This window comes from Microcebus murinus, chromosome 9 (genome assembly GCF_040939455.1).
Source record: "Microcebus murinus isolate Inina chromosome 9, M.murinus_Inina_mat1.0, whole genome shotgun sequence".
Lineage (NCBI taxonomy): Eukaryota > Metazoa > Chordata > Mammalia > Primates > Cheirogaleidae > Microcebus > Microcebus murinus.
In genome coordinates, this window is record NC_134112.1 from 58654852 (window position 1) to 58675421 (window position 20570).

Genomic DNA, 20570 nt, shown 5'->3' on the forward strand with positions numbered 1-20570 from the left:
CATTGCAGAAGGTCATAGAATAGGTGGTAAGGATCTGACCTCAGGTGGTGGTGGTAGAAAAAGAAAGGAAAGAACCAGTTGAAGAGCTAGCTAAGAGCTAGAATCAAAGGGCCTTTGTCTTAGCATTTTGGAGTGAAGAAAATACCATAGAGATCGTCTGGTCTAATCTTTCCTTTTTATAACATGATGTGGGCTCATGGTAGTAATTGAATATATGTAAATCTTTGCTGAATAAATGAGGAATATGACCCAGGAATGTGTTGACACCATTAGTTATCGGCATCCCTGGTATAAGAACATAAAACTCCTGACTTCTAGATCAGTGCTCTCTCCATTATGTCACATTTTGTCTTATAATGTATAGAAAATTATTTTTTCTCTTTAGATAATAATTTCTAACTCTCTTTTTTCCTTCTTTTTTTTATTTCAGCATATTATGGGGGTACAAATGTTAGGGTTACATATATTGCCCATGCTCCCCCTGCCCCCTCAAGTCAGAGCTTCAAGCGTCTGAACCTTATTTTGGTGCTATAGCTTGATTCACCTTATTGTCATTCACTATGTCATTTATAATGTAGTACATAAAAATTAAGAACTTAAAGGTTCTTCTGATTAAGGCATTTTATCCTCTCTCTTATACCTTTCATACCAAAGTATTTGTTTTTGCATTTCTACATAATTCAATTGGTTGTGTGCAATAATGCTATCTGCAAGACAGTTATGTAAAGTCAGTAGAATCACGAAGGTCTGGAAACCCCAAGGTAGAATTCTCCTCCATCAACTGGAGACCATTTGGAAATTTTAGAAATTTCTTCAAATTGTTCTAAAGGAGATCCCATTTCATTTCTATTGTTCTATCTGACATACCACAATGGTATGTCAGATAGAACAGAATTTCACTTTGGAGAATAAATTTTATCAAGTATGGTTATTTTCAATTTAATTGAGGTGGTGAGTAGCACACCACCAAAAGTACATGTCAGAATTTATTATGTGTTTGTGGGGTTGTGGAACAGAGTTAAATGGATGTGTAATATTGTAATAAAAGTACAGATTTTAATAAAATTATATACTATTATTAAAAACAAACTAACATAAGCTTCAGGAAATAAAGCTTGGTCAAATCTTATTAGCTAAGAGGAAACTCAAAAAAATGATAATTTTTAAATGTAGAGTGCATGTAATTAGTAGGATAGAAGTAGTCAGTGAGATTTTTTTCTTTTTATCAAAAATCTGTATGACTTGGCAAAAACAGAAGTTAGAAACACTAAACTGGAGGCAGTAAATTTAGCTATGAAATCTCTTTTCCAGTTTTCCCCTGACTAAATCTTTCCATGCTTTATTCAGTGAGAATCTATCCTAAATACCTAAAAAATTCTCAACAAAGTAATGATACTCAGTATATATTGTAGAGAAAACTTGGAACAGGTGGAACTCCTACAAGGGAATAAATTCTGAGACACATTGCAAGTCACAAACATGAAATAGGAGTGATTTCAGAAGAAATCTTTGAAGAAGTGAGGAAAGAAATTAGTTGGAATGAAGTTATTATTCATAGAAAGGAAGTGCACTTGAGGGTAGAGGAATAGCAGAATTCAACTAAAAGGCAAGTAGCAAGTTGTAAGTTGTGAGTAAAGATACCAGCTTCACATGAACGGTGACATTGGGCCATGGAGACAAAGGTAAAGACTTTGGAAAGACTTTGGTAACGAGTATTAAACAGTAGGTCTAGAGACTGAGTGGTTTGAACTTAATAGAGTAGACTATAAGATAAGAGTTGAGTAGGAAGTAAATTATTCTAGTCTGGGCCAAGGTGGTGGTTAAGGAACACAGACAGCAAGTGGTGAGAGATGCTGAAAAGGAAGATTCTGTAGGCTACAGTGACTCAAAGAATGTGGGAGCAGAGGGAAGAGGTACAAAAATAACTCAAATTTAAACAATGCTTTATAAAGAGTGCCCTATTTTATCCAAAATGATGAGGCATCCATGAGATATCCAATGCTGTATTTTGATTCCCATGATTAAGAAAGAAACAAATTATCTTAGAACATTTTCTCATATAGGACCTACTACATCAACCTCACTCTCCCTGACTTGCATTTTGAAGTCCCATATTGGGAATGAGGTCATGTGAGACCAGATCGATGGGTATACCTAACTCATCACCCACACCTAATCTGACCAGTAGGCCTGAGGTCAGTAGCCCTAAAACTGTCTAGCCTACATATGGCCTAAAGTGAATGGCCACTTAGGAAACAATATAACCTTTCAGACAATATAATAATGAAAATAGGTGCTTAGCTTTCAAAAGAAATGCATCATCTTATTTTTCTGGAGAACCTTTCTTTGGTAAAATTAAGAGTATTTTCATAAGGATAATATCATTTTCACAGTAGCCCTGCAAAAGAGGGAATGGAGGAGATGTTTTAATTCACGTTTTATAAAAGAAGAAATTGAGAGATGGAGAAATCAAGTCACTCTTTCAATTTTCCCTCATAAGTAAGCCAATGGGTTAGATATGGCTAGAGCCAATTTTTCTGATTACATCTGTTTCTGTGCTCTTAAACTCGGTCTATCCCAGGACTTGGCATGGCCCTATCAGATGACATATACCAGGTGTCTCATATTTTTATTTCACAACATGTAAATGACATTCATACAGTACAGTCTGTAAATATCCTACCCAATCAGTTCTACCTGAACAAGCAAATGTTTGCTTACATCTCTGTCTGCAACAGCTTTTGGCATGACACATTATCTAGGCATCAATATATTTTTTAAAGTGGGTGTTTGAGCACTGTCAAGTTGTTAGTTTTACTCTGGGATAACTGACCACTCATCTTTTACATCCACAAAGCTTCCGCGTATCTTCGTAAAGACATTATTGCAGGATTCTTTATCACTTGCTTGATGACTTGAAAAATTTCTCTGAGTGTAAAATATCCATAAATTTTAAAAGGCAGTCTCACTAAGAACCACAAGTAGTCCCCACTCTGTTTCTAAATAGCAAGATAACATTAAAACTCAAAAATAGATAACATTAATCACTATGATCCAAGTAACTACTTTTTAGACATGGCAGGGAACCTTGTTACCATTACCCTTAGTTAGTTCTCTCTTCCTATGAAACTCTGGCAGAACAGAGGGAAGGATAAAGCATGCTTGGGGATTGGGGTGCAGGGGTTGTTAACAGTAATTAAAGTTAGGAAGAGGCTTAGAGAAAAGTGGCATTTGTTACCTTCCTGCTTTCTACTTGCCCATTCAGAAACCCATCATTTCCACAATCATATTCAAGTCATCCTAGTCTGTAACTGTGGTGGGAATATCCTAATAGGACTGTCCTGATTTTATAGAAGGATATAACCAAGGACAGATAACAATTACTGAAATAGCAATCATCTTTTGCATAACAATTTACAGCTTGCAAACCCTTTCACCTGTATGATCTCGTTTGTTATATCCCAGAGAATAGTAAGTTGCTATTTTTATTGTTCCTCATTACTTCTGAAGAATCTGAGTCACAGAAGATTTAAGCTAGCTTTTGGAAGTCACAAAGCTAGTAAGTATCAAGGCTGAAACTCAGACCAAAATCTTTTGACTACATATCCCATATAATCTCTACTATCTCATGCAGCCTCCCAGACCTACAGAGATTATTGGATCAAGAATGAAGGTGAGCATCACAAATAGTCACAATAAGAAAAAAGACTCAGATTTGCTGACACTGACTAGGAAGATTGGGGATATGAGATGTACCCAAGAGAAAACCCAAATGGCCAATAAACTTGTGAGAATTTAATCTCCCTCACTAGCAGTCTGGGAAAAGCAAATCAAAACTATGATCACACCCATTAGATTAGTGAAAATTAATGAACTAGGGGCACAAGTATCACAATATATATTTTGAGAAAAATTACAGAATATTAAAATGTATACCATTTACAAAAGGCTTAAAATATATAAAACACTTTATAGGGCTTCCTGTTATTTAGGAATTAACTAGTATTTAGATATATTGTTTTTGTGGGTACCTATATAACACATAAAATATAAAGTGCATGTAAATAACAAGCCTCAGATTCAGGACATTGGTTACCTTTGGAAAGGGCAGAGAAGGCATATAGGTGGGGGGAGAGGTGCTAGTCCAGGGGGTTTGAACTAATAGGAGCAATGTTCTAATCATTAGCTTGGATGGTGATACACAAGGTTTTGTTATTCTTTCAACTTTTTAAGTGTGCAAAAAAAAAAAAATAGAAGAAACGGGAAGAAAAAAGCAGTCTATCTGAATCAGCCACTTCCCTGGGACACTGAGATGACCAGAATCAATTGAAAATGGTGCCCAAAGCATCCCCAGCTGCCACAGTCTAATGAGGAATCACAATAGCCAAGAGGGAGGGGACAGCCATTCCAATTCAGTTCTGAGTCCTGGTCCAGTGTTCCAGCCAGCACTTCAGCACTCTCTCCCATAGATGTAATGAGAGAGTGAAGTTCCATCTGACAGGCTGTGACATATTCTCCAGCCAGGCCTAGCCTGGATCCCTGAAAATGTCTGTCTGGTCTTTCTGTCTATATCTTTAGCACTTTCAAACAATTCCCCAGCATTGGGGAAGAATGAGCGTTAATGAAGGCAGTGTTGTTGAGGGTACTTTACTTAGGATTATTTTATTCATGCAATTATTTATTTTTAAGTGTATTTAATGAAGAAATCATTTTATATCTTATACCTATGAAAGACTAGAAAAGTATTTAACTCAAAGTTCAACTCTTTTTTTCATTTTTGATGTTTGCAATTTTGATGGGCAAGGATGTCTCAGAATAAAATCCCTAGCCATTTGCACTACCCATTTCAGAATTATCCTGATAAATTGATGTCTGCTGAGTTACTTATTTGACAATCTGTGAAAACATGTCTTTTCATTCCTCATATACTCTTCAGTATAGTCAGGCACAATCTCAATTTGCAAGTTCAATTTTCAAGTACTATATTTTGTGAAGATAAAAATACCAATCCATGATAGAACAGTTCTCTAAAAATAAAGTTGTTATTCATACATAACTGAAAAATTTTAAAAACAATTATCTCAAACAACCATGATTTTCTGCATTTTAAGGAGGAAAAAATTGTTTCTCTGAATGTATTTTATAATGAATAATTTGCATTCAGGGTATTTCTAATATCATAAAGTTAGCTTCTAACCAGTAGACTTCTGCAAATCTGTGATAATTCATTGCAGAGAGGGGACAAATGCCTCTATTGAAAATGATCAACAGAAATATCAGTCTAGGATGAGAGTACGAGCCTATGGCAGCTTCTTATGTGAAAGCCAAGGACCAAATTCTCCTCCATTCTATTTTAATAATAATAATATTAATAATGATCCACACTTATAAGCACTCATGTATTATGCACTGTGCCAAGCACTTTCCTGTGTTAGCTCATTGAATACTCTTTACAAATGAAAAACTGTGGCTCAAAGCAGGTAAGTAACTTGCCCAATATCCTGTATCTGTTAAGTAGCAGAACCAGGATAATCAACCCAGCTCCCTGATCCCAGACTTGTGCTCTTAACCTTTGCTTGCATATACATGGAAGCTTTGTATTGACACCTGCTATAGATGGAAAAAAAGTAAATGGGCAAATGTTTTTCTCTTCCATAAAAAAGAGAAAAGGCATTGACTCATATCAAAAAGCCCATATATCAGGGCCTTCTTTTTCATCCCAAACTCATGACCACCACTTCCCAATAGCTTGAAATTTTTATTAACTGAGTTGTACTGAAGATGGAAATGAAGATGCAAAAGAAGCATCGAACATGTGCTTCCTCAAGGTACAAATTCTTCTAACCTTCTTTTTCTGAGCCTTTTTTCTGAATGTGAGGTTGTTTCTGAACTTCAAGAATAACCAAACAGCATTTTTTTCCAGCATTTGATCATTATATTTGTTGGCAGACCTGTTGTAACCTTGAGTCACCTAAAGTGAATTTAAGTATTATTCTAATTGATTTTCTCACTGCTTACTGAGAAACAGGGCACCTCTGTCACTAGTCACATAAATAATTCCATTTCTCTATGTTAGTGTTAATTGAACTTACCTCATGTTGTCAATCTCTTTCTTTTTTTCCTTGCAGGTGATGTCATTGTCTATATTAATGAAGTTTGTGTCCTTGGGCACACTCATGCAGATGTTGTCAAACTTTTCCAGTCTGTTCCTATTGGTCAGAGTGTCAACCTGGTGTTGTGTCGTGGCTACCCTTTGCCCTTTGATCCTGAAGATCCTGCTAACAGCATGGTGCCACCCCTTGCAATAATGGAGAGGCCACCTCCAGTGATGGTCAATGGAAGACATAACTATGAAACGTATTTGGAATACATTTCTCGGACCTCACAGTCAGTTCCAGATATAACAGATCGGCCGCCTCATTCTTTGCACTCCATGCCAGCTGATGGTCAGCTAGATGGCACATATCCACCACCCGTCCATGATGACAATGTGTCTATGGCTTCTTCTGGGGCCACCCAAGCTGAACTTATGACCCTAACCATTGTGAAAGGTGCCCAGGGCTTTGGCTTCACTATTGCCGACAGTCCTACAGGACAGCGGGTGAAACAAATACTTGACATTCAGGGATGCCCTGGCCTGTGTGAAGGTGACCTCATTGTTGAGATCAACCAGCAGAATGTACAGAACCTGAGCCATACAGAAGTAGTGGATATACTTAAGGATTGCCCCATTGGAAGTGAGACTTCTTTGATTATCCATCGAGGAGGTAAGACAAACTGTGGCTCAACAATAACATATGGGGGTAAAATAGTAGGGCCCTTTAGTAATATTGTCAAAATGAAGGTTTCTCTGGAATTGGGTGAAATCATACTTTCAAAAGTCAAGGTAAAAGAGTAAGAGAGAAAACCATGAGTGTAGTAAGCAGTGCTTTTTAATTTGGAGAATATATCTTTTCCTATTTTATATTAAACACAATAATAATAGTTTTTCAGTCTTACAAACATATTGATATGAACATGGAGAGTTAAAGATTGAATCCCCAACTATGAATGTGTTTTATTTCAAAAGTTCATTAGTGTATCAGTTGTAGAGAACTCAAACTGGTTTCCCATTGATTTAATTAAGAAACATGCTCTTCTGGAGGAAGCAATGCTTTGAATTGTACTCAGGATTCCAGGCTGGTGGATGGAAGTTGGTTCAACCCTACTAATCCCAAGCATCGTCTTGATAATCCCCATAAGGACCACTGGGAGCTGTGTTGCTATAGGAAAATCTTTTCAGCATTTGGGATAGGGTTATTCGGGACACTTCTTCCACTGCTACAGGGACTGCTCTGGCAACAATTACCCATAGAGCCTCCCATGATCTGGGAAGAAAGTTATGGACCAGGGTGAGGGCTGAAGGGCTGAAGTTCTGGGCTGAGTGTTCTGGGAGAAGTATGGCAATGGGAACAGTGAGGAGTGTGGGGAAGCTCTGAGTCCTGGATGTTTCTCCCCTTCTGCCTTCCCTATGGGGAAGAGAATGGGGCGAAGCAGAGGGCCCCTCCTTGACTTCTCTGCCACTTGCTCTTGACGACCAATGAAACTAGGGGGCAGAGGGAGGCAAGGGGCCACAGATAAAGAAGATACCCAAAAACAGAGTGTAAGAGAAAAGACTCAGGCTACGTCCTGGTTTTCCCACCCGCCAATTTGGGGAATTAGGACACTTAAAGTCCATGAGTCTCAGCTGCCTCATCTGTTATAGTTGAGTAATAACAAAATAGTATCATTCCTGGTATTGAGTGGCCCACAATAGGTGCTCACTAAGTGTGTGTTGAGTCCAAATGAACACAGAGGCTACAGCAGGGATGGGTCGAGAGGATCAGTACAATGAGGAACTCATGTGCGAAGGATGCACGTGTGGCAAACAGGTGATTTCCTGTTCAAAGCACTCAAAACAACATGAAAGCCCTGTCCATTTGAAATGCAAGTGAAAGCAGTCAAAGCCGAAAGAAAGAAGAAACTTTTATGATTTATTTGGCCTTTTCTGCAGATATTTCCCCTTCGAGGAGGTATCACATTGTTGATTTCTTGTTTGGGAATGGACAAAAAGTACCAGACATTTATGAGCAACACTGTACAAAATATTATATTCCTATGTTAAAGGGAGAAATTAACATGATAACAAAACAATCTTAAATTTGACCTTCTTAAGGCACTGTTACAAAATATCACTTGAATTTTGATAATTAAATGTTGACAATGTATTTTCATTTATCCCGTTGCTTGTTTAAGATTAAAACAAATATTCCTAATTAAATAGCCATATCTTCATAGTGTTCAATTAAAAATCAAATATTTGGAATAAGTCCTTGACATTAAAAGGTATAACTGAAAAACACTGTGCAATATCCACTGTATGATTCATGGAAAAACAAATTCAGACACATTTTATATATAATGGCCTCTTCTAAAAGCATGGCATAGCAGGAGAAAAGTACTTTGAAATCCTCTATTTATATGATTATAATTTGTACCTTTCTGAAAAGATTTATTGTGTGCCTGTGCCTGCTATCAGCTAGGCTACCCTGTTCTCACTCATCCTCCTTCTTGCTCTGCCCCATATAATTCTCAAATAATCAAAGTTTTGTTTGCATTTTGTTTGTGTTTGGGAGTGGGGGGCTTGCTTTTATTTTCTGGCTAATGTAGAATTGCAGAATGTAGTACTCTGTGATGCTTCTAGCACTTCTAGTTGAAAACCTCTTGAGTTTCCCCGAACTCCCACAATTTGCACTCATTTCTCTGAAATTAATAGAAACTAGCATCATACTTTTGTGATGAAATTCACTTTGATTATCTATTATAGGTGACTCAGAAGTGCTTCTGACATCATTCAGTTAAGCATAGATCTTCAAGACCAGAGTAACAGTCGTGGGTCCTTACATCAGGACTGTAGTTGTTTGTTTTTAATTATTTACCAGGAGTTTTTATTTATAAAGTGACAATGTACACAGTTTAATTTTTTTAAGCAAATAATGTCAGAAGGTATACAATGAAAAGTAATTTCATGTCCTATCCCAGACTTTCAGTCCTTTTTCCAAGAGGCAAACTTTATGTATGTATATTCCCAGGAAGTCTTTAGTCTACTAGCACATGTATGTGAATATATATAGTATGTTTAATTAAGATGGGATGATATCATACACACATATGTCTTTAAAATATCTTGGTTATTAAGGTAGAATAATTAATTTTTATATACATCATGTGTATAATTTGCATACTATGGAATTCACCAGTGTAAGTGTATAATAAAATTTGCTAAAATGATACAGTTCTGTAACAATCACCATAATCCTTAGAATATTCACCATCCCAAATTCCCTCATGCCCATTTTCACCCATCCCCACTCCTACCCCTAACCCCGGGTAACCCCTAATCTGCTTTCTGAGTAGTTTTACCTTACTAGAGTGTTTAAATAAGTGGAATCATACAGTGTATATTAATAGTATTTTACTTAGCATAATGCCATTGAGAGTTATCCATGTTGGTGCATGTATGAGTGGCTTGTTTCTTTTATGCCTGAGTAGTATTCCATTGTGTGGATATACTAACTTTTATTGTCTATTCATTAGTAGATGGACATTTGAGTTGTTTTCAGTTTTTGGCATTGATGAATAATGTCATTATAAACATTTGCATGTAAGTGTTGGTGTGTGCATGTTTCATTTTTCTTGGGTAGATACCTAGGAGAGGTATTACTGAGTTGTATGAAGAGTGTACATTTAAATTGTTAAGAAATTGTCAGAATGTTTTCCAAAATGGCTATACCATTTTATATTCCTACCAGCAGTGTATAAGGTTTCCAGTTTCTGCCCATTGTTGCCCACACTTGGTATAATGAGTCTTTTTTTATTATAGTCACTGTAGTGAGTAGTGACACCTTTTTGTGGTTTGAATTTAAACTTCTCTAATCTTTTCATGTTTACCGTATTTTCATGTGTTTATTAGCATTTATACATCTTCTTTGGTAATGTGTCTATTCAAATATTTTGCCTATTTGCATATTGGGCTATTTGTCTTCTTATTAAGTTGTAAAAGTTCTTCATATATTCAGAGAATGAAACCTCTATAAGATACATGATTTGCAAATATTTTCTTGCTGTCTGTAGCTTTTCTTTTCATTTTCTTAATGTTGCCTTCAAAGTGTACAAGTTTTTAATTCTGATAAAGTTCAATTTATCAGTTTTTTCCCATATGGATCATTATTTTAGTGCTATATCTAAGAAATCTTTGCCTTACCCAAGGTCACAGAGTTTTTCTTCTGTTTTCTACTCAAAATTGTATAGTCTTAGCTCTTATGTTTAGTCTACAAACCATCTTAAGATAATTTTTGTGTCTAGTGTGAAGGGTCTAAATTCATTTTTTGTATATGTATATCCAACTGTTCAAGCACCATTTGTTAAAAAACTATCTTTTTCCATGGAACTGCCTCAGCACTATTGTCAAAAATGAATCAGCAGAAATGTGAAGCTTTATTTCTAGATTCCCCATTCTGTTCCATTGATCTATATGTCTATTCTTATGTTAATATCATGCTTTCTAAATTACTTTAGCTTTATATTAAATCTTGAAATTAGACAGTGTGAGTCCTCCAACTTTTTTTCTCTTCTTTCAAAATGATTTTGGCTGTTCTATGTCTTTTGTATTTCTATAGAAATACTAGGATTGGATTTTTAATTATTCTGTTACATAAAAGGCCTGCTGATATTCTGGTGTTGCATTGATTCTATAGAACAATTTGTGTAGAATTGACAACTTAACATGGAACCTTTTAATTCATGAATGTGGTATATCTCTTCATTTATTTGGATCTTTAATTTCTTCTCAGTAATAGTCTGTAGTTTTCAATGTACAGATCTTTTGCTGCTTTTGTTGAATTTATTTCTGGCAATTATATTCTTTTTGATGTTATTATGAATAGAATTGTTTTCTTAATGTTTTCAGATTGTTCACTGTTAATATATAGGAATGCATTTGTTTTTTATTTTTGATCTTGTATACTGCAACTTTATAAAACTCACTTTTTAGTGAATCTGGAGGCTTTTTATAGATTCCGTAATATTTTCTACATAGTTATTATGTCATATAGTAATAAAGACAGTTTTATTTCCGCCTTTCCAATTTGTATGCCTTTGATTTCTTTTCCTTACTTTATAACACCAGCTAGAATTTCCATCATGCTGTTGAATAGAAGAGATATAAGCAGACATCCTTATCTTATTGCCAATTTTAAGGGGAAAGCATAATTTTTACACCATTAAGTATGATTTTAAGTGTGGGATTCTTATATGCCCTTTATCAGGTTGAGATATTTCCCTTCTATTCTTAGTTTGCTGGACATTTTGATAATCAATGGCTTTTGAGTTTTATCAGATGTTTTTCTGCATCTGTTGAGATTATCATGTAGTTTTTGCCCTTTGTTCTATTAATAATGGTATATTACATGACAGGATTTTTAGATATTGAACTAATTTTACATTCCTGGGATTACACCGGTTGGTTATGGTATATAATTCTTTTTTGTATGTTGCTAGATTCTATCTGCTTATGTTTTGTTAAGAATTTCTTAACTTGTTTTGAGAGAGGGGAGATTGTTCTGTCATTTTCTTTTCATGTGATTTCTTCCTCTGGTTTTGGTGTCAGGATAATAGGTGGCCTCACAAAATGAGTTGGAAAGTGTTTCTTCCCCATCTATTTTCTGAAAGAGTTTGTGTAGCATTGATATTATTTCTTCCTTAAAAGTATGATAAAATTCACCATTAAAATCATCTGAGCTGGACTTTTATTTGTAGAAAGATTATTAATTACTAATTTATTTTTCTTTCTTGATTTAGGCCTATTCCAATTTTTTTCTATTTCTTCTTGAATCAGTTTTGTTCATTTATTTATTTCTAGGAATTTTATAGTTCATTTAAGTTGGATCTATTACCATAAAGTTTTTATTAAAATTTTATGGAATTCCTTTGTAAGAACTAACTTTTAGATTCATTGACTTTTCTTTATGTTTTTCTGTTTTCTATTTCAATGTTTTCCACTCTGGTCTTTATAATTTCCTCTCTTCTGTTTATTTTGTGTTTCATTTACTTTTCCTTTTCTGACTTCTTGAGAAGGAAGCTTCATGATTCTAGTAATCTCTAATAAAATCACTTAACATTATAAATTTTACTTAAAGTACTTCTTTAGCTTAATCCCATAAATTTTATATGCTCTGTTTCCCTTTTTCACTCAGTCCAAGATACTTTCTTATTTTCCTTGTAATTTCTTCTTTCATCAATAGGTTACTTGGAAAATTGTTTATTTTTTTAACATTCGGAATTTTCCAAATCTTTTTCAATTGTTTATTTCTAATAATTACATGTGGAGAACATGTTTTATGTGATTTTAGTTCTCTTAAATGTATTGAACTGTGTTATGGCCTTGTGCCTTCCTGTTATCAAATTAATTTATCTTAGAGGATTTTATTTTTTATTTTTAATTGTTACATAATAATTTTATATATTTATAGGGTAAAATATGATGTTTTGATAATGTATAACAATCAAACCAGGGTAATCTTCATATCCGTCACCTCAACAAACATTTATTGCTTTTTGTGGTGAGAACATTCGACATCCTCTCTTTTAGCCATTTTGAAATATACATTATTGCTAACTCTGTCATCCTACTGTGCAAAAGAACACTAGAGCTATTTTCTCCTAACAGTAACTTTGTACCCTTTGAACAACTTCTCCCTATCCCTTCTCCCACCTACCTTTCCCAACCTTTAATATCCACTGTTCTATTCTCTATTCCTATGAGAACAATTTTTTGGGTTTATATTAGAGTGAGATTATGCAATATTTCTCTTTCTGTTCCTAGTTTATTTCACATAACATAATATCCTCCAGATTCATCCATGTTGTCACAAACAACAAGATTTCATTCCTTTTTATCGCTGAATAGTATTCCATGGTATATATATACCACATATTTTATCCATTCATCCACTGATGAACACTTAGGTTGATTCCATATCTTGGGTGTTGTGAATGGTGCTGCAATAATTCTTTTGGATAGTATACCAAGTAGTGGGATTATATAGTAGTTCTATTTTTAATATGTTAAGGAACCTTTATACTGTTTTCCATGATGGCTGTACTAATTTACATTCCTACCAACGGTGTGCAAGTGTTCCTTTTTATCCACATAGTGGCCAATATTGATCTTTTGGGTATTTTTGCTAATAGCCATTCTTATAGGAGTGAGGAGATATCTCATTATAGTTTGATTTGTATCTCCCTGATTAGTGATGTTGAGCATTTTTTCATATACTTGTTGGCCATTTGTATTTCTTCTTTTGAGAAATGTCTATTTGGGTCTTTTGCCCATTCTTCATTTTATTTTACTTTATTTATCCTTATTATTATTATAATTTGCTATTGAGTTAAGTTCCTTGTATATTCTGAATATTAACTTCTTGTCAGATGTATAGTTTGCAAGTATTTCCTCCCATTCTGTAGGTTTTCTCTTCACTCTGCTGATCATTTCCATTACTGTGCAGAGCCTTTTTAGTTTGATGTAATCTCATTTGTCTATTTTTGCTTTAGTTGCCTGTGCACTTTAGAGCATATCAAAAAAAAATTAATTGCCTAAACCAATGTCATGAAGCATTTTTTCCATGTTTTCTTCTAATATTTTCATGGTTTGGGGTCTTACATTTAAGTTTTTTTCTTATTTTGAATTGATTTTTGTAAGAGATAGACATCTAGTTTCATTTCACTGCATGTGAATTTCTAATTTTCCCAGCACCTTTTATCAAATGAACTGTGCTTTCACCAATGACTCTATTTTATCTGATGTGAGCATAGCCACTGGTGCCCTCTTTTGTTTACTGTTTTTGTGGAATACCTTCTTTCATCCTTTTATTTTCAACCTACTTATGTCCTTTAGGCTGCCATGGATCTCTTAGAGGCAGCATATAGTTAGATCTTGTGTGTTTTAAATCTATCCAGCCACTCTGTGTCTTTTGATTGGAGATTTTAATCCATTTTATATTCAAAGTAATTCTTGATAGATAAGAACTTAATACTGCCATTCTGTTAACTGTTTTCTAGTTGTTTTGTGGATCCTAATATGAAAATATTAGAAGAAAACATGGAACAAATGCTTCATGATATTGGTTTAGGCAATTAATTTTTTTATATGATTTAAAGTATACAGGCAACAAAAGCAAAAATAGACAAATGAGATTACATCAAACTAAAAAGGCTCTGCACAGTAAAGGAAACGATCAGCAGAGTGGAGAGACTTCATCTCTTGTTTATATTTGTGATTTGGTGATTTTCTTTAGTGCTAAGGTTTGATTCTTTTCTCTTTATTGTTTGTTAATCTGCTGTAGTTTTTGGCTTTGTGGTTACCAGAAGGCTTACCTAAAACATCTTATGGTTATAATAGACTATTTTATACTGATAAAAACTTAAGTCACATATAAAAACTCTAGACTTTTTACCATGCCCCCTTCATAATTTATATTTTTGATGTCACAATTTATATCTTTTTAAATTATGTAATTCTTAACAATGTATTATAGCTATTATTTTTTACTGTTTTGAGTTTTAATCTTTATATAGATATATATATATGATATATAGAGCACCATAACAATATTGAGTCATTCTGGATTAGACTATAAATTTACCTTATAAGTGATTTTTATACTTTAATATGTTTCATATTAGTAGTTAGCATCCTTTCATTTTTACTCAAAGAGCTCCCTTAAGCATTTCTTGTAAGGCAGGTCTAGTGGCAATGCTTTCCCTGAACTTTTGCTTATCTGAGAAAGAATATATCCTTCATTTCTGAAGGATAGCTTTGCTTGGTTATAGTATTTTTGAGTCACAGGGGCTTTCTTTTTCAGCACTTTGAATATATCATCCCATTCTCTCTTGGCCTATGGGGTTTCTGCTGAGACATCCTCTGATAGTCAAATGGGAATTCCTTTATATATGACTTGACATTCTTCTCTTTGCTGCTTTTTAAATTTTCTCTTTGTCTTGACTTTTGACAGTTTAATTTATAATGTGCCTCAGTGAGGACCTCCTTGGGTTTCATCTGTTTGGGAATCTAAGCTTCATGTACCTAGATATTCATATATTCTCCAAGACTTGGGAATTTTTCTGCAATTATTTCATTAAATAAGTTTTCTATACCTATCTTGGTCTCTTCTCTTTCTGAAACTTTCATATTGCAAATCTTTGATTGTTTAATGGTGTCCCATGAGTCCTGTAGGCTATATTTACTCTTTTTGCTTTTACTTCTTTTTTTCTCTCTGGGTAATTTCAAAAGACCTATCTTCAGGTTCAGAGATTTTTTCTTCTGCTTGATCTAGTCAGTCTGCTATTGAAGCTATCTATCGTATTTTGTATTTCATTCATTGAATTCTTCAGCTCCACGATTTCTGTTTGGTTCTTTTTTATGATATATATCACTTTGTTAAATTTCTCATTGATATCATGAATGTTTTCCTGATTTTTTTTTAATTGTCTACATGTATTCTCTTGTATTTCACTGAGTTTCCCAAAGATCATTATTTTAAATTCCTTTTCAGGCAATTTGTAAATTTCCTTTTCTTTGTCATCAGTTACTAGAAAGTTGTGTTCCTTTAGTGGTATCATATTTCCTTGCTTTTCGTGTTTCTTGTGACCCTGTGTTGATGTCTGTGCACCCGGTGAAATAATCACCTCTTTTAGACTTTACAGATGGCTTTCATAGAGAAAGATTTTTCACCCATAGATGGATCTTAGTGTGCCAGTTGGGAAGGGTGTGGTGGCTGATGTTGAGCTTATTCAGTGTTATAAACTTTGTGCAGCTTCTTCAGCAATGATTGGGGTGTCTCAGTGACCTGGGCTGTAGGAGTTTGTGGCAGCAACAGTAGTAGCATATGTTGTAAGGGTTCTCAGTAGCAAGGGCTTTGGGGGTACTCCTAGTCTTGTTTTCACCACAATAGGGAGACATAGCAGAGATACTGATGTTGAGTCTGCCATGGTATACACACAGCTGTGGCAGCACTGGGTTCCAGGGCATAGATGCTAAGAGTGGCTATGAAGCTGGAGTCCTGGGCTCAGCGTCTTATTAACCTGTTTGGCACCTGGGTCTCAGGGCACAGATTCACTCTCTAGGGCAAGATTGGACACAGACTACCCTCATAGCTAGGGGCTTTGACTCTGTGGCAGTTTCTAACAATTCAGGCCCAGGGGGCTGAGTTGTAGCTGTGAGTCAGCCCTTGAGGGACAGACCCATTTGAGAACCAGAGCTAATAGGGCATTGTGGCAACTCAGGTCCCAAGAGATGAGACACCATTTAGTAATGACTCTGGACCTTGTGATGGTGGGACACAGCAGTATCCAAGACTCTGTGAGGTCAGACGCAGAGACAGCAAGGACGCCAGAACGGTGGAGCACAGCTATTGGTTAGGCCCTGAGGGGCAGGGAACTGCACAGCAATGACTCTACTCTTTGCGGAGGGGAGTGTTTCAATAGCTTAGAGTCTAGGGGTCTAGTCTAGTTCCAGGGAGGCAGGGTATTAGAGTTGTTTGGCTTGTAGGGTGTAATGTCTTAGCTCAGCCAATATTCTGTTTTCCTGGGATGTGGGGTACTATGTCAGCTCAGCTCTAGAATGTGTGGTTCAAGGTACTGATTCCCTAGTAGGCAATGCACTGCTTCTCCTCAGTCCCAGGCAGTATGATTGCTCTGAGTGCCCAAGGCATCATTTTCCTGGGAGTTCAGGTTGCTGCTTCAGCATAGGCACATGGAAACATGACTGCTCTGGGTAGCCAAGACATCATTTCCTGAGAGACAGCGTATTGCTTCAACTGAGGCACCAATGGGGTGTGACTGCTCTGGGCAGCCAAGGTACTGATTTCCCAGAGCAGGGCACCATTTTGGCTTAGGCATGGGGGACATGACTGCTTTGGACAGCCAAGGCACTGTTTCCCCAGGATGCAGGTCACTGCTTCAGCTCAGACACAAGGGGCCTGGTTGCAATAGTGACTGGAGAAAGATAGAGCAGCTCTGCCAAGATACTGTTTCCATGGGAAGTGTTGCACAGCTTCAGGTTGGTCCTCAAGGAGCAGAACACAGTCTCAGAGATGGAAGGGTGCTATGGCCACTCAACCTCAGAGCAAGACACACTCTAGCGGTGGTTCTGGTTCCAAGATGGCATAGCACAGTAGCTGTGTGGGCCACAGGGGCAAGGCCCAGTATCAGCTCCTTCTCAGGGCAAGCACAGCTGTGTCAACTTCAGACAGCACCTTCAACTGGGCTCAGTGAGTTTGTGAGCACTTCAGGAGTCCCCAGTGGTGAGGACTGTAGGTATTCCAGGTATTGATGGGGGTAGCTCGAATACTCTTGCTTACCTTTCCCCACAAGGGAGAAGCTGGGAGGAAGTCCCTCCTGGTTCTGAGCTGATCCCAGCTGAGGGGTCAGGTGGAGGAGGCCAGGCATTTCCTTCTGTTCTCTATGTGGCCATCCTGGGTTTCTGTGCTCAAGAGGGTTTCTGCTAACAGTTTGATGTACTCTGGTGCTCTCCTTTGGTTATTTTCATCAAAATATAGTTGTTTATTTGTTGTTTTGGCTATCTTTGTGGGGAATATGAGAGCTAAGGGCTTCTATTGACCATCTTGCTCCTTTCTCAGTTTCAACAAATACTTTTTGAGTGCCCACTAGGTGTTAGGTATTTTTTTGGCATTGGAGATAAAGCAATAAACAAAGCCAACCATATGGTTTTTTCATGGAGTTTACATTCTATTGGAAGGACAAAAATAAAAAATAAAGGTCAACATAAATATGTCCTTTGTTTATTTGCTTCATTTATCTCTCCTATCTCTGTGCTCTATTCTTGAGCACTAATATTATAACCGATTACTGAGTGATCTTATTTTTTCTCATGTTTTTTTCAGTTCATTTCATGAGATATCAGGGCATATAATCATACCACCTAGCAATAAGAATGACTTTGCCTCCTCCTTATTTTCATGCCTCTGATTTGTCTTATTAAATACATTCAGCTGCTTTCCTTGAGCAATGTTAATAGTAGGGATTATGGAAATTCCTACTTTATTCCTGACTTAAATAGAGAAACAGTCTTATTTTACACTGGTAAACACAATACTGGGCATTCATTTGAGATTAATATTTACCATGTTAAGGAAACACCCCTTAATTCCCACTTCATTGAGTATCTTTATCAAAAATGGATAATGAATTTTGTCAAAAGCTTTTTTGGCAACTATAGAAATTATTATTTTCTCCTTTGATTTTTCACTGTGATGAATTGTATTAAAAGGATTCATTAGTATTGATTGTCCTTTCATTCCTGGAATAAATTATATTCAATCTTACGTATTATGCTTATAACATGCTCTGAAATTCTATTCGTTTATATATAATTTTACATCAATATTAATAAATGATATTGGCCTAAAATTTCCTTTTTTGTTTTGTTTGCCATCAGATTTTTCTATCAAACTTATGCTGATTTCATAAGAGCAATCAGTAGTGCTCCTCTCTCTGCTGTGAAACAATTTAATTAGCACTGAAGTTATCTATTCCTTGAAGATATACTATACGTCTTTGAAATTATATAGTTCCAGTGTGTTGGGTTTTGCTTTTGGTTTGATTTGGTTGGGTGGGAGGAAGAATACTCTTTTACAACTTTCTCAATTTCTTCCATAGTAATTAATCTTCTTAGAGTTTCTGTCTTGCCTAGGCTCAGTTTTTATAATGTAAGTTGTTCTATAAAGTTGTCTCTTGTATTCATGTTTTCAAGCATTTAAATTGAATCAAATATTCTCTATTTTTCATCTAATTTCTACTTTCCCTAAGAGTATTTCTATTATTCTCATTTCTTTTAGTGCTATTTTATTAATTAGGTTGGCAAATAGTTTTTCTATTTTAATGACTCAAGAAACATACTACTTTATTTGTAAATAATTTGATGGTTGATGCTTAGCCTAGTATGAAACAGGAAATCATTACACTCTGCCCAAGGAGGCTGTTGTTTGATATTGGGGTAAAGCAAACTCACTCAGAATGAGTACCATAATTAAGCTTAATCATAAATCTTATTCTTATTTATATTAAAATGCAACACATTCTTCAATTGCAGTTGATCAATTTTTGAAAAATTTTCTTTCTATTTCTAGAAAACATTACCCCCAAGAGTTTTCACTAGATTGGTATATTCCCTTCTTATGCTGACAACATAATAATTAACTAGTATATAATCTACATCTTCTCCTTTTTTACATTCAAAGAGAATTCAGAGTATTTGAAGGGCAAAATAGACTATATCAGAAGTTTGTTTCAGGGAAAAGCATAAAAATAATGGACAAAAAGAATTGTGTTTATGTAGAGAACCCTTGCTTTAGAATTTTAAAAAGTACATTATCAGGAAAAAACCTTGTATCACAATTTTTAAACTATACAGAAAAAATTAATATTTTAATTATTTTATTTACATATAATTACATATGTTCTATATTATATATTTAATTGTACATAATCATATAAAGTATATCTTTAATAGTTAATCATAAGTATACAATTAATTATATAAATATATTTATATATTATTAATGTGTTGATACTAATAATATTTAATATTAATATTAATCTATTAATACTCTAAGAAGTATTGACATATTTAATAGTTTTAATTTTTTAAATGCATTTTTATTTAGAAATAATTTCAAATTTACAGAAAAAATGCAACTATAGTACACATCACACCATATACCATTTACCTACGTTATTGTTAACATTTTGCCCCATTTGCTTTTGTGTGTATGTGTGTGTGTGTGTGTGTGTGTGTATTTCCAGACCATGTGAGGATAAGTTGCATACATTATGCCTCTTTACCCCCACATACTTTAGTGTTTGTTTCATGTTCCTCCTTGTTTGGATAAATATTTAAGCAGCCAGTTAGTTAATTTATAAGAGATGCTTTTAAAGAAGCACTTAGAATTTAAAAACCACCATAACCACAGCAAAAGACATGAGAAATCATCAAAACATATTTAAATTACAAAAAGACTAACTACCAGTAATAAGGATCTGATATAGGAATATTTATGAGAGAGAAAAGCACTGGTTGTTTGAAAGGATTTATATCCAGGGAGATAGAGAAACAATCAAAATGGATATTCCACACTCAATATTATGTAATCTAACTTCCCACTTGATATCAGCAGGAAAAAATCATGTATGACAGAGCAAACCAAGTAACAAATTCACTGAGTGAGTTGTGAATGACATGGCATACTGACTGTTATATTGACCAATTTGCCCTGAAGTCTTAGTGACTTAACACTTAAATAAAAGTTTATTTCTCTCTCAAATAATTTGCAGTACACATATTCCTGCATGGCACACTTGGGCAACTCTCCTCCATGCAGTGTCTCAGGGAACCAGGCTTCTCTCTGGTAGATCTCCATACCCCAGGACCTTGGTGTCCCCCACTGGGTTCTCTCTAACCAGCTCACAGCTAAAAT

The 20570-nt window shown here is 35.2% G+C and overlaps 1 protein-coding gene across 4 annotated transcripts in view; it reads left to right on the forward strand.

Moving 5' to 3' along the window:
- Window positions 1-20570, forward strand: part of MAGI2 (membrane associated guanylate kinase, WW and PDZ domain containing 2) — a 1296878-nt gene that overhangs the window by 1061412 nt on the left and 214896 nt on the right. For all 4 annotated transcript variants that reach the window (XM_020289800.2, XM_076006486.1, XM_076006487.1 and 1 more), the window contains one exon: window positions 6129-6767. In XM_020289800.2, the coding sequence (XP_020145389.2) occupies window positions 6129-6767 (639 nt within the window). The remainder of the gene's footprint in view (window positions 1-6128; window positions 6768-20570) is intronic.